Here is a 14,991-nt window from a genome sequence, read left to right on the forward strand (position 1 = left end):
TGAAGAACCAACTGAAACACAGAAACTTTGTCTTGAGAGCTTACACTGAACACAAGAAATAATCAAACACACATATTCTCCCCCTCCACCCCTCCTTAGGAAAATGCTTAAATATTTTTGCTGTCTGAGACATGGTTACCAGCTTGTTGTATGCATCAAAATATATAGCTAACTTTTAAAAATATTTCCATGCGGTATTTTCTGTGTTACGTATATGCATGAGCAAGTGAAAGGAAGAAGTTGTGAAGGTATCCAAAACTAGAAACTTGGCTTAATTCAAGAATCCACGTAGGCAAGATTTAAAGTAGAACTGTGCCTGAGATTCATTCTCAGCTTTGCCTGAGATTTACTGGATTAATAAAAGTAATGTGCAGTGATATGTTTGTATTTTTGCCTACTGTGATGGAAAACAGAAATAATTGCGAATTACCTCAGATGGCCTTCAGGGAAAATTTGTTAAATCCTGGGGGGAAAAGTAAAACAGAAGCAAAAGCTTCTATTGTGATAATAACATTTGGTGTATCTGTGGGTACCTGTCAATTTACATTTTATAGTTAAAATGTAACAATTTACAATTTCAGATTTTATAGCTAACATGGGTATCAAACAGAGAAGATTCTGTGTATCCATCCCACATCCTAGTGTGCTCATTATCCTCTTAAGCCGGTCTAAAACCAACTTCTTATGTAACAGGCTTCAAAAGTCTGCGCGTTTCTGTTGCTTGTTAGGTTTACCTTTCTTCTAAAAAAGTATATTGAATCTCTGTATTGTTCAAATGACTTTAATATACTGGCAAATTCAAATAAAATGTAGCCGGGGGGAACTACTTAGTATGTACGTGTACTCTAGGTGATATTTCAATGGACTAAGAAAGGTTTATAACAATAAATAAGTCTTTAATATAAGTGCTGGGAATTCTAGTACATTACCGAGCAGGTAATTATGGAGGAAGTAAACAGAAAACACGAGGATATTGGTAAGTACAATGATCTTTTAAAAAATTTAAATAGCATAGTTTTAATTTTTTAGCAATCTTTCAAATCTAAGCTAGCATATTCTCTGATGCCATGTGGCTGGTACATTGTATCATTTTAATCTTTGCTTGAAAAATGGTTTAATGTATTTTGCTTCTCTATGAAATACAAGTATGGCTAAGTTCTACTATATACACCTGTTAATTAAGGACTCATTAACTGCTGATTTTGTGCGTATTTGAGGTGTAAGTTTGGATTTGCTGATTAGAAATCTCACAGATAGCTCTGGACTCTTAGACTGCTATTTTTTAAATTTCCTTAATGCAAACCTGCAAAATTGTGTGATGTCATGAAGAAGATGGTATCTCTGCTGTCATTTGCATAAAAATACCGTTTTGGACACTGATCTCAAGTCACAGCAGAAGCCCGCTCTCTTAGTCTAGCATTGTATTTAACTATTTTAATTTTTAAACTCTTGTGTGGATTTGGGGATGCTCTGGTTGTGTTTCATTTGGCTGTAGAAGCAGCTGTACATAGATTTTAAAATCTTAAAATAAACAAACAATTTTTTTTCCTGTTTAGTCCTAGCTTGTCCTAGACTATTTTACTTGCCCACCAGTTCAGGAATTCATTGCCCCTGAAGCATTCCTTTCTTTTCTTCCATTTCTTTCAATCGGTACATTACAGGGAAACCCACATTTCAGATAACTAGATAAGAAGCAATGTGAGTGTGACCAGATAAATGACCGCAGCTGCTACATGCAGCAGACTTCTCTAGAAGGCATGTACAGGGGGTGCATCAGATTCACTTGTAGTGTAATGTCTCAAATCCCATTTCCTTGCATTATATTGGGCAGCTATTAGACCTCATTGTGCTTGAAGACTAAAATGTTACTACGGTAAGAAAATTAAACATGAGGTACAATTTACTATTTCATCATACGGCCTCTTGTAATTTTTTTCACACTGCTGATATTTACAGAATACGCTGGTAGCCAGAATACTGCCACAGAAAATACTGATTTATTTAAAAGCCTCTTTGCCAGAGCAGGATAACCACAGGTTGCCCGCCTGTTTCCTTAGAAAGCCCACGGTCAAAGTAATAGATTTGTGTCTTCTAGTAAAATTGCTTCATTTGGCCAGCTTCAAAGCTCTGTAAAGCAAAGCCCAGTTCTTGGGATCATTTCCTGACAAAGCATCCATTATTCATAGTGTTTCATTTAACAGCACAGTTTCAGGTAATCTTTTTCCTCCCCAGCACCTGGATGATGACACAGTTTCAGGATCAAATTGGATAACGGAAAACAATGTCCAGCATTCTCTATCGCAGACAACCAAAACTACCAGGAAGCCTTACTGTGGTTATAAGCAGCAGATTTTGTCCAAAAGAGAACAAGCGGAACAGGAATCGTTGCTTGCTGCAATAAAGTGGCCAAAACCCTCTGATAGCAAAATTGCCTTTGTACAAAGCACCGATCCTGCACATAGTGACTTTGTGATTTTGAAACCCAGCGGGTTCTTCAAGGTGGGTGATCGGTTAGAGGTGCTTGTTCGTATGAGGGATTTCCAAGGAAAACCCAAGCAGTATGGTGGAGACTATCTACAGGCACGAATTCACTCTCCTCTGCTGAAAGCTGGAGCAACAGGAAGGATTGTAGATTACCGTAATGGCCTTTACAAAGTCTTCTTTACCTTGCTTTGGCCAGGAGAGGTCAAAGTTTCTGTGTCGCTTGTCCATCCGAGTGAAGCAATCCAAGTCCTCCTGCGTTTACGAGAAGAAAGGCCAGACAGGGTCTATTTCAAAAGCTCATTCAAGTCTGGGAGGTACTCAGAGACCACTGAGTGCAATGTTTGCTTGCCTGGAGATCTACCGGTGTGTAACTTCACAGATCTCTACACGGGTGAGCCATGGTTCTGTTATAAGCCTCGAAAACTGTCCTGTGCCAGCCGCATCAGCCATGCCAAGGGTGGATATCAAAAAGGTCTTCTGACACAAGAGGAAAGCCTCTTTTTCCAAAGGTACGTATGTTGTTGAATTTATATACACTCAGTCAAGTAATTTTTTTTTAAAGACAGACTCTAGGTTATTGGTGAAATATGACAGATTGCCTTAGAGGAGGTGTGCATCGGCAGGAGCAGGTGTTTGATAGGAGTTGTTGAATATTCTCTTCCCCTCCATTCAGCCGTGCAAGAACACAGTGATCTTAAACTAAAGAAACTTGGAGTAGAGTTCTCTCTATATGCTTTGAATTCAACCCTGGTGCACCTGCTAAATTTCACAAGAGCATGCTGTCTAAATCTGGTGGTGGTTTGAGGGACTGTTGCCTTATTTTTTGTTTCCACACCAATGCTTGCAATATCAGTAACAATGCTTTGAGATGTATTTTTGGCCCAGTCTGAACTACCTAAAAAAGGTCCAGGTTTTAGGCTTATTTTTACACAAAATACCAATTGCTTTTATCCTCAGCAAAAGTCATCTTACATGTAATGCAATGTGTTCCTTGTTGCTCAGTATGACTTTCAAATCTTCGGAATAATCTAAAGTCAGTCATGAAGAAAACACCTGGCAGAACAAACTGCTGAGCAATACCTGTGCAAGTGGAAATGATCGGTGCGTGTTATATAGAGTGTCAAACTAAATTAGTTTCACAGTCATCTTTTTCTTCTGCATTCAGCATTTAAAAAAAAATACATCTCTTAGTGCAGGGGAGGACGTGATAGAACTGCTTCTGTATATACCCTCAGCTGAAATTAGACAAAGTTAGCTACTGTGTTGTGTCAGAATGGTAGTTGTAGGCTACTGCCTTGCTCTCCAAAAAAGGTGTTGAAGGAAAGTGTTTCAGCAGTATGTCCCCTTGAGGCTTAAATAGGAAAAGATTTTAGAGCAGCTCCAAATAGTTTAATTAGGAAAGTGTGTGTGCATGTTTGTAACTGAAGACCAGAAATCAAAAGTAAGTATCAGTGGAATTGTTTTTTGGCTGTTCCTTATCAAGTTTGTAAGTGGGTCTTTTGACTGTGCCTCAGGCAGTTCACCTGTAAAATATGGCTGATACTGATTGGTGATGTTTCCAAACGGGAGTGGGAAATTTTTTTTGCTTGTTTTGGTTTGGTTTGTTTCATTCAGCTCCAAGATCCTTGACTGAAATGGCTTATAGAAATCCCAAATAATTTATTTCTTAAATAGAGAAAAACATTAGACAGGGATTCTCCTTAAAACGGCAACAAAAGACAGAACAAGAGCTTAGTATTAAATCTCCGCATCTGTCACAGCTGTACAATAGTGATACATGTCCAACACAAAATGATCAGAATTCACTGATGTCCACAAACAAATACTTCTGAGGTCTCTGGGTGTTCAGGGGATGAGCTTTGTTTCTGTGTTCAGCAAATTGCTGTCCTGCTGGAAGACCTTATTGCTGGGGATCTCTGAAGTTGGTTGGACGCTGGCTGGTACTACCGTCTCCCCCAGAGGCAGGACACACCACCGCTAGCCTAGTCTGGATGTAGAACTGCAGGTGGTGGTGGTGCTGGACCGCCGCAAGCTCCGCTATGTACTGCAGAGCAGGCTGTGGGATTACGGGGGCCGAAAGCGGTGTTAAGCACCTATTGACAGCTGGCAGAGCTGGCAGCTGCTGCTGCAGCATACCCTTTCGGTGGTTTGTCTCCTGGCGGTGGTACAGGTACCACAAGCTGGGAACTTCCCATCTTTGTGGTAAATCCCCCAAAGCTTCTTGCAGACCTCTGATAGCTTGAGAGCTTTATCTAGATTTGTGCCAGCAAGCGGGTGCACCAGATTTGTGTCCTAGTGCTATGGAATTTTGAATTCTGACTGAGAACAGTGATAGTGGTCTCAAGGAAGTTAATACAGAATGAATTCAGCTATAGGAAGTAGAGTAAATTTAAAGTAAAAAATTCTTATTGTGAGTCCTGTGTGCTTATTTGAAGTGGGTTAAGAAAAAAATGAGATTAATATTACCATCAAGTTTTACAGCCTTACTATATTATTATTATTAATTTTTCTTCAAGTGATGTGAATATCAAAAGGCCGATACTCTCCAGTGGACCTGATTCAGTGATTGTAAAGCCCAAGGCATTTACAGGTAAAGTGAACTTTATAAGATTCTTGTTTGTAATTCAGAATTAAATTTATAAAAAGAACAACAGGCATGAGGTAATAATTGATTTGTTTGTTTACATACCATGGAATAGAAATTAACTTTTAAATTTGTATTGAGAAGATGAAGGCTTTTGGTTGTCGCTGTAATGTAAGTTCAGTACTAATAACCAAATTTTCTAAAATTGCATACATAAATGGGATTTTTAGCAAAAAATAATTTAAAAAAAAGTCTGTTCTCTTGCCAAAAGTGACTTTTTTCTAGCGTTTACTCAGAGATGTAAAATGTCTTACAGTAACTGCTCACCAAACTCTCAAGTTAAGCTAGCAAAAGCAGCTGTGTGGTGTTTCTTAATTTCTTTCTTTGTTAAGAATTTTGTCTAACAGATTTTGATAATTTGCGTTTAAGTATTACTATCATTTTTGTTACCACAGGATGTCAGAACCTACTGCTGTGGACCAGAACCTAATTGTTCTGTACCCCATCTTAAAAACAGAGCAAAAAGACAGTCCATACTAAGTTAAACTTAGAGGTTTTATCTCATTCATACCCATGTGCACGCTTTTTGTGCCTCTAAAAAGCCTGCATAAAATGTGGTACACAGCGAATTACTTCTTAATTGAAAGCTTTTCAGATGTTTTTTCTATAAGGTTGTAGGAGACTTTAGAGGTAGAGCTCCTGACCCGAGCAATAAAGTCTTAACAGAGAACAGCCTACAGCATTTCTTGCCTTTAGTTTTGCTGTTCACTAAAAAAATAGAGTGCTGCTATTAGGGCAGCAGCGCTTTCCCCCCTTTCTTTCTCTCGATCCTTTAGATGACATGTTTTTTGTTGCTTTTTTTATCTTATATATTTCCTCGCAGAAACTGCTGCAAATTTGAAATTTGGTTTATCGCCCTTCTTTCAGGAGTTACAGATGATCAAAGCCTGCCTGCATTTCCTGAGGAGTAATGCTGGGTTAGAAAGGGTTGATAGGAGTAGCACAGTATTCCTCAGAGAAATTCCTTCTAAGAACAGTCTCTGAATAAATAAACTTAATACATTGGTATAATGATCGTGGATGTATGGATTTGTTAGGATTGATGGCACACACAAATTCTTTGTTCTGCTGTTGATTTTGCTCATACCTTTCTGTTTCAGGGGTAAATGTAGATCAAGTTGATTTTTAAAACTTTATTTTTCTGAAATACAAGCTTTTGTCTCTATTCTTGGTTTGTAACTATTCAGATTGGAGCTTTTACTCTCCTCTACAAAATACAAAAGTAATGGCTTTCTGAATTCTGGAGCAGAACCGGTATGATACCGTACACAGATTTGAAATGCTGGTGTTATGTTTAGTGTGAGGCCCCAAAAAGTTGTTCTAGAACCATTTTTTTAAATATATATATCTATACATAGTCTAAGAATCAATTAAAAAGGTAAAAAATGGAAATGTTTTTACATCAAAACTTAAGAAACAAATGAACTGAAGTTGTGAATTCACATTCTGAGTTAGTCGTTAATTACATGACCACATGAAGGGTTTTTTTCCTTTTCTTTGTAGGATACCTGTTTCATACGTATTGGATGAGTCAACATTACTAGTTGGGTTTTTTTCTCTTCCTTCATTGTCCCTGTTGCCTGATTTAAAGAATCATCCAAAGACAAAATTTTCTAACGGCTTTTTCCATGGTACTCATGGAGGATTATCATCTTTGTGTTATACAACCATAATGGTAGTTTGCTTTTTACAGTGTCCCTGTGAGGCCTAAGGATGTTAACATCTACTAATGCAAGACACAGAGAATATTGTATAGAAACAGTGAGACCAAAAACGCCTGTTAGGAATGGGTGTTTAAAGATGCTCAAGGCCTGATTTTCTGAGTGTTCAGATTTTGGCTACACCTGTGTTACAATGAAGCATCTACCAGAGGATGCTTCTGGGCACTGGAATTCCACCGCCTGTACTTTTACATAGTTAGAACGGTCCCTGACGTGATTTTGGCCGTGGCAATGTGTGCTTTCCCAAACAGCTGCAAGTTAGGACAGGGCAGGGACTGTTCTTAACAGGTAGTCTCCACGCCAAGGTGGGTAAAAGTGTTTGAACAGCTGGACGTGGCTGCTGGTTGGTGCCAGGGAACAGCTCCGTGCTTGTTCAGTTTAGGTATTTGAATTCGCATGTGGTAAAGGAAGAACCTGTAATGACCTCACGGAAGTTTGATGTACTAGTATCACACTGGATACTAAGAGAAATATGGCAATGTTTGACTGACATAACCGTGAGATTGCAGCTTCTTCTCTTCCGGTAATCTCTGGCCCTCGCTTGCAACGTATCGTCCAACTTCTGCAAGTTAAATAGGTGTCCTGCGGAAGAGAGCTTCCCTGGTGTGGCCTAATTACTCCTCAGAGGGCCGCCTATCCCAGGCAGTAAAAGGGGAAGGGGCCGGACAGCCGAGAGACAGTAGGAAATCCGTGGAATTAGAGACTCTCGTAATTCGTACCTTCAAAGGGCACGCATAAAATTCTCGGTCAGAGCTTTCATTGCGGCGTCCCCTCGTTTTGCAGTCCTGACGATCCAGACTTCGCTCCTCTAGCAGGCGTGGTCGGAGCGGGGGTGTCGGCGTGTGCGTTATTCCATAGGCGGCTTGATCTGTTCGTCCTTCTAAGCAAACCCGAGCGGTGCCAGGTTGTCGCCTCGGCGTGGGTGTCCCGTGCCGCCTGCCGCCGGCAGGCTGGCCGCTAGAGGGGAGCAGTGCGCTGTGGCACAGGGGGTGGCGGGCGGCGGCGGCCGGGGGCCGGTGGGGCGCGGGGGGTGTGGGAGCCGGCCCCGGCTGGAGGGAGGCGGTGCTCCGCCGATCCTTCCTTCCGCCTGTGGCCCCTCTGCGCCCTTCTGCGAGCGTCCGCGGTTGGGCGTCGCCGTCTAAGTGTCAAAGATGTCAGGCACTTGCCGTTTTCTACTTTATCATCAGAGATACCGTTTAACTTGAACCAAGTTAAACGATAATCGTTCAAGAACTCTGTCAGTAGTTGCAGGTTTTGCTGCAGAAATAGCAGGTGAAATACTTGGGTTTACAGAAGTGTGGTGCGTCCAGCTTTTTAATCTACGCGGTACGTCATGCTCCTTCGCTTTAAACTAGGGAAGGTGTTCGTACATCGCTGGCTATATGTCCGTGGAGGTTATGGAGGCTGGTCTCATTGTATGTTAATTTCAAAGAATTCTTCTCTTCCAGATTCAAGCGGTATGGACAGAGCTGAAGATCCCACAGCTTCCCCTTCTGGTTATTATTATGAGGACTGGTGGAGGTCCAGAACACACTGGATCCATCATTTTAACAAGTCAGATGATATAACCAAGTGCTTACAAGGAAAAGTAATCCACTTGTTTGGAGACTCTACGATAAGGCAGTGGTTTGAATATCTGACAGCGTTTGTTCCAGGTTATTTTTTTTTTATTTGATTTTGTTCTTAAAGACCTTTGCAAAGCTTTATTTCTCACATCTCAGACACAGAGCTGATCTTACTGAATGACAATGACAAAACAAAGGAAGAGGAAAGACAAAACATCATCAGAAGTGCTGGCAGAAAGGCAGTTAGTCAAGTGTTTGAGCAGACACGGGAGACACGTAGGCCTTGGAAGTGGGGCCACAGGGTATCTGCAAAGTCGCCCTTGTAAAACGTTTCACTAATGAGGACCGCTGCTCTGGCTGTGAGTTAAGGTGGCCACCCGGGGGCACGGCAGAAGTCACTTAGGGTGCCTGCGTAAGGCCTTGCAGCATCCCAGTCACACAAGTTGTTTTGGAATAAAGTAGCAAATGACTTCCATTACTGTTGATTGGTCTTGGACCCTTCTTGTATTTCCCTTATTTTAACTTAAATAAGAGAATTTCAGTAGCCAATTCGATATTCCTCCCTCTCCCCTTACCCCTAAAGCAGTAAAGTTGTGTTGGAACATAGACTTTGAGAGTCCTTATTGCCTACATGTTGAAGTCGTCTGTAAATTTAATGGAGTCTTAAAGTTGCCAGAAGGGTTCCCGTGAACACTGGATTCATAGGGCAACAATGACTGAAGGAGTCTATTTGGAAAATTTATTTTTTATGAGAGAGAGAAGGAAATAGTTTGGGAAACTTGGAAAAGGCATTGTGAAGTTGAAGCGTGCAGTCTTGCAAATTTCAACACCCATAAACTCCACTCTGAAATATGCAGCTGGCACATGTATGACACTCGTCTTCTGTTTCATTTTAGAGTTCTTAGAATTATGTTCAGGTTTCCTTACCTACTGCTACTTTTGCCCTGTGGTCCTAACATCTTGTTGATAGTTTTAATCTCTTATGCCATCTTTCACTAATGCTTGCTCTTGGGTTTTCAGATCTAGTGGAATTTAACCTGGGGAGTCCTAAGAACGTGGGCCCTTTCATGTCTGTGGACCTGAAGCACAATATCCTACTGAAGTTCCGCTGTCACGGGCCACCCATTCGCTTTTCAACCATCTTTAGCAGTGAACTGCGCTACATCGCCAACGAACTGAATGGCATAGTGGGTGGGAGAAACACGGTGATAGCCATAACTATATGGTCCCACTTCAGCACTTTCCCTGTGGAGGTGTATATCCGGCGGCTGAGGAACATTCGGAGATCAATTATTCAACTGCTGGATCGCAGCCCCAAGACTTTAATCATCATCAGAACCGCTAATGTTCAGGAGCTTGGGCCAGAAGTGAGCCTCTTTAACAGTGACTGGTACTCCTTTCAGCTTGATTCTGTTATGAGGAAAATGTTCTCAGGAATTGCTGTGCACTTTGTGGATGCTTGGGAGATGTCTCTGGCTCATTACTTGCCACATAACTTGCACCCAAAAGAAGTCATTGTTAAGAATCAAATAGATGCATTTTTATCTTACGTGTGCCCTCTGCAAACTTAGCACAAGTGGGTATCCCTCTCATCTTTTCCTACAGCTGAAGTAAAGTTGCGCTTTGTTGGAGCTATCGAATTATGCTGGATGGTGTGGAAGAACTCTGGTTATAGTACTTGCATGCAGTATAAGCGGGGTGGCCTTAACTCGGGGTAGCTGTGAAGGGTGATAAAGAGGAGTTGACTGTTCAGGCCGTATCTTCCTGCGAGGCTGATTCCTTTCAACCTTATCACTCATATCTGAGATTATTAGAGAGCGCCTTAAGTTAAATTGACAGGATTCAATAAGAAGTTATGTGGGTTATTAGCTTTACTAGTTGTCTGCACTGTATGCTGAATTTAATCCATATGACACTGATTCTGTTGCCAGGGTCTTGCTGCTCAGAACTGTGTGTGAAACCTGGGAAAGATTCTGGGAGCGGTCTTTCTCTCAATGTTCCAGAGTTTGAGGGACATCCCCTCCAGTTGTATGTCAGAGAAGCACAGTGTCTGTTCTTGTTTCAAAGTCCTAATTAGAAAGATGAAGGGAGTGTACCAAAATCACTAATATCAATCAAGGAAGCACAATCAAAATATCTATGGTTTTAAGTCATCAAGAAATTTAATAGAGCACACTAGTTAGGCACCCTTGGTGTTTACAGATGGCTGCTAAATAATGCAAATAGCCAGTATTTTAGTTTGGTTTCCTGTACTACTGAATGTCTTCTGAGCTTTGATACACCATCTACTTCTTGATTTACCTGTAATGGAGAAATGTGTATATTATGACCTCAGTGAAGACACTGTCTCAGGCAGTTTCTGCAAGTTCAAGCTGCAGGCTCGCCTACTTGAAGCTTGAAGCATTTACTAATGAAATTGTTTCCCTTCCCTGTACAATAAAGCTATTCCGTTATGCTCCTGCAAAGCTGGGCTTCTGATAATTACTCCTGTACATCATTCATACATTGTGTCTGTATGGAGAAGGCAAGTGACCTGAAGGCACTTGATGTTTGGCAATGGGTAACAGCAACTGGCACACGCTAGTGTCGGGGCCACGCAATGATGCCCCTTCTATGTTTGGCAGTTTTATCATTTGTTTATGAGCTTCACTGCTGCCAATATAAAAGGTCAAAAAAATCGCACCCAAAAGCCAAACACAAACAGGGTTGCCTCTCATATAGATGCTTGGTAAATATTTGCAGTTTTGCTGGTGTGAAAGCTGGTGGCTCTTGGGCCTCTTGGCGTGGTGTTTTCTGCTGCTCATTTGTTTGAGCCTGTCCATAGTTTTAACTAGTAGCGCTTTGGAAACAAAGTTTTCGTTACATTCAGCCCCCACATTAAACAGCAGAGAAGTGTTCCATGTTGTCTTATTTCTGGTCTCACTCAGGCCAAAGGTAGTCTTTACCCGTGGCTTTACTGAGAAATGTGTCAGAACAGTAGTGGAGTGCTGCTGAAGCAGCTCATCGTGCTTAAGGAGAATATGGAAGTTGAGTCTTTGTGAGCAAACTGAGAAGATTAATAAGGCAGATTGGTAGGTTGCACAGAGTGGAATAATTGAAACGTCTTCATATTAGAAATGTTTTGCTCTTTGCCAGGTTTGCTGCTATGTTAGGAAGATTGTGCTCTTATTGCTGGAGCCCCAGGAGAGCTAATGCTACCAGCTACAGCAACAGTGGTTTTTGTTTTGTTCATTTTAAAGGACAACTGAGAACTCTTTTAAAAACAAACGTAAATGCTTTTAGCATGTAAAAGTCGTCAGTAGCATCCATCTATAAACTGAAGAATTTTAAAATGTTTAAAAATTACTGGAGGAGTCGCATACACTGAAATAGCATTTATTCTTAGCTTTTCAAATCAGGATTAAGGAGGTTGAGTTTTCTAGTTCCTTCTGACAACTGCCTCGCATAGTATCTGCCCAGACATTAGCTTTAGGTAACTATTTCTTACTTTAATATGTTAATGGAAATTTATTGTCCGCTAAAAAGAGAGCGCACCAATTCAGGTCTGGGAAGGTAAACCACCACAATGCAAAATGACCTTTCATCTTTTCCAGGTGTATTTTCTAAAATAGGTAGAGTATAAGGCTTTCATCCTGAATAACAAATCTATCCAAATAATGTTAATGAAAATAAGACTTCAGACTTTTACTTTGAAGGAAACAATTTGTGGACTAACCATTTGGTTTTCCTCATGAAGCCATATCATGTGTGAAAGTGTTGTGGTGGCATGTTTCTTGTGCTCACCACTGCTCTTCAACAGCAACTTTATATCGCTGTTAGCTGCCAAGAACAGATAGAGAGGATCAAATTTTTTTGAACGTTTTGACAATTGAGGGAAAGAGAACAGGACTGCTATTAGCAAAGATGTCTCATCACCGTTTAGATTAATTAGATTAATTTTTTTAATAACATTAACTAACTTTTAGGTCATGAACTTGAGGGAAATTGCCAGTTAATTTGGTATGAGGACCAATATTCCATTTCTTTGGGCTCTGGAATAGACAGGGAGGAGAAAGGGAGGAACTGAAGAGTACTCACGTTTTGAGATGAGGACTGGGGACGCTATGCTTCTATATGTCATTCAGTTGAACTATAAATGAGTTTTCATTTCTGTGCTCATCTTGTTACCAGTTGCACCAGTTGTGTATGTACTGTATATAGAAACATAGAAGCAATAAAATATTTTTAAATCAGTTTCTTCAAACCTTGAAGCTTCTAAATGGATTTTAATTAGGGACTTAGGTTAAGAGGTTGGTTATTTTTCGAATTACTAATATGAAACAGGACTGGAAAGGAATTTCTCAGTTAAGTATCTTCCTTTACATGTAAAAGTTTATTTAATGAGATTTTTCAAAGCCCTGTCTTCCTTTTCGTTCCATTTTATTCACTCGAAGGGAAGAAATTGTATTATTTCTGATATTTTCATTCCTGTCCTGAGCCTTTTGATTATTAAGCTTTCAATACAGAGATTTTTTCTTTTAAATTTATTTATTCAAAATCCAGCTCACTCAAATCCCAGTGAAAAATATTGTATTTTTATGGTGTTTCTCAGAAGATTTCAGAGCAATTTATTTATAAAATATGTAAACTCCCTTTTACAGATTAGACGGACCCACAATGATTTTTCTGCTCCTGATATTTTGAGACTTTTGTTTCTCATATATACCATGTTAGACTAATTTCTTCCTTCTAGAAATTTAGTGAAAACGTTAGTTGAATTGTTGATGAAAATGAGGATAAAAAGCAGAAGTTTCCATTACTTTTTTTCAAGTTTTCAGTTGCTTCTGATTTCATTTGCTATGCAGCACTATTGCAGTTCTCCTTTACAAGATTCAAATTACTGTTTTCTATTGTTTTATTTGTTAGAGGTAAGCATTTAAAAAATGGGAACTTTGCTTACTGGAAGGGTCTGTATGACTTTTTGTGTACTACAGGTGACACTTCCACGTGTATGTGACAAAAACGAAGATTTGAAGTCGTCTGCTGGGAAGGGCAAGGGTACTGGGGTTTTGCTTCGTTTTTGTTGCAGAAGTGTGGGTTAAAACATCGTTCCACTCATGATAGTTCAAGTAACAGCAAAATGCTTCAATCGCAAATGTGTATTTGATTAATAAAGTCCTTACTTGTTAAGTCCAGATCACTTCTTCGTGCTTACTTTCCACTCGTATATTTAGACTGTTTGGAAGGCTCTTGTTATCTGTTGGTAGCAGCAAAGGACTCTATATCTGTGTGTTAGAAAAAGAACTTGTTTTCAAAGGGTTTTTTCCTTTTGTATGTCTATTATTGAAATGCTTGCAATACAAAGAAGGCTCTAATGCCTCAAAGAAGAAAAAGTTCCTAATAAAGAGGGCAAGTTTACTTTAACTGTTTCATCTGATTTAGTCTCAGTTTATCTTGTTTGCCGTAACCCCACATACTTTCTATTTTTATAGTTGCGTAGTAGTTCCCTTAGTTTTACATATTACGTTTTTGTGCTGTGTGTTGGGTAGAAGTTTCACACTATGGTTTATAGATTAAATTCACTTCAAAAAGTGATTTTTTTTCCTGATGATGTGTATTTGGAGGGGAGTGGTCTGTGCAAGCAGCACAAGCCTGGCATGAGACCTAGCGCTGAAGCACGCTGATGTTTCCTGTTGTCAGTGTATCAGGCCTGACACATAATAAAAGCTTGTGCATACTCTAGGCTTCCTTCTTTGAGGGCTTTTGCAACCCAACTGGCCAACAGGAAATCCTTAAGCCACTTCATTTAAAAAAGCAGCATGAAGAACAGAGGAGATGCAGCGTGGTCACTCCTTCTCTAGCTTATGAATAGTTTTTGCTTTAAGTAACGGAAGAAAAATCGAGGAGAGATCTGTTCTGCAAGTCAGTCAGCGCATTCAAGGGCCCTAGGGCACCCTGCACTGCCTGGCTGCCTGCCCGCTGCCATGTGAGCCCAAGAGCTGTGTTTGCAGGGTGATGGGGAGAGGGACAGAGCGGCCGCGCAGCACAGACCGGGGCGCCTCTGGGATGGCTGGAGGGCCAGGGTGGAGGAGTTGGGGGACAGCTACAGGGTTGCCTTGGAGTTAGGTTGCAGGCAGGATTCACAGCTGGGAAGCAAGTAAGGAGGGAGCATTGCCCTGTGTGCTGATTTCCTATATGTATAGCCAAAAATAGCCTGTTTGACTCAGAAAAATCCCTGAATTACAAATTCCTGGAAACTAGAAGAGAGTGCACCGAGGCAGTATTGCTATGCGTTTGCTCTGTTTTTCTGTTCCCCCTCTCATTCGATGGCGACCACTGAAGGAGGCAGGGTAGGGGGCAATGGCCGGTGGTGTGATCTAGGGTGCTGCTCTTATGTTCCTCCAAAACAAAGAGCTGAGTTCATGCCCCAGCCTGCTCTCCTCGATGCCACCTGACAGCCACTAGGTCACAGGGCAAAGGCAAAGTACCTTATTCCCAGCATTTTGCTCTGGAAACTGAAAGTGAAGTGTACTGACATCATGTCCCACCTACGTCAGCCTTCACTTAGCCAAAAATGGAGGAGAGAGGCTGCAAAGCA

General features: G+C 40.8%; 1 protein-coding gene across 3 annotated transcripts in view; it reads left to right on the forward strand.

Annotated features, from left to right (window-relative positions):
* The window catches only part of NXPE3 (neurexophilin and PC-esterase domain family member 3), a 29,391-nt gene extending 15,574 nt beyond the window's left edge, over positions 1-13,817 (forward strand). For all 3 annotated transcript variants that reach the window (XM_076350259.1, XM_076350251.1, XM_076350268.1), the window contains 4 exons: positions 2,233-2,993; positions 5,001-5,074; positions 8,298-8,504; positions 9,435-13,817. In XM_076350259.1, coding sequence (XP_076206374.1) covers positions 2,233-2,993; positions 5,001-5,074; positions 8,298-8,504; positions 9,435-9,985 — 1,593 coding nt within the window. In that variant the 3' untranslated portion in view covers positions 9,986-13,817. The remainder of the gene's footprint in view (positions 1-2,232; positions 2,994-5,000; positions 5,075-8,297; positions 8,505-9,434) is intronic.
* The last annotated feature ends 1,174 nt before the right edge of the window (positions 13,818-14,991 follow it).

This window comes from Aptenodytes patagonicus, chromosome 1, assembly GCF_965638725.1.
Source record: "Aptenodytes patagonicus chromosome 1, bAptPat1.pri.cur, whole genome shotgun sequence".
Lineage (NCBI taxonomy): Eukaryota > Metazoa > Chordata > Aves > Sphenisciformes > Spheniscidae > Aptenodytes > Aptenodytes patagonicus.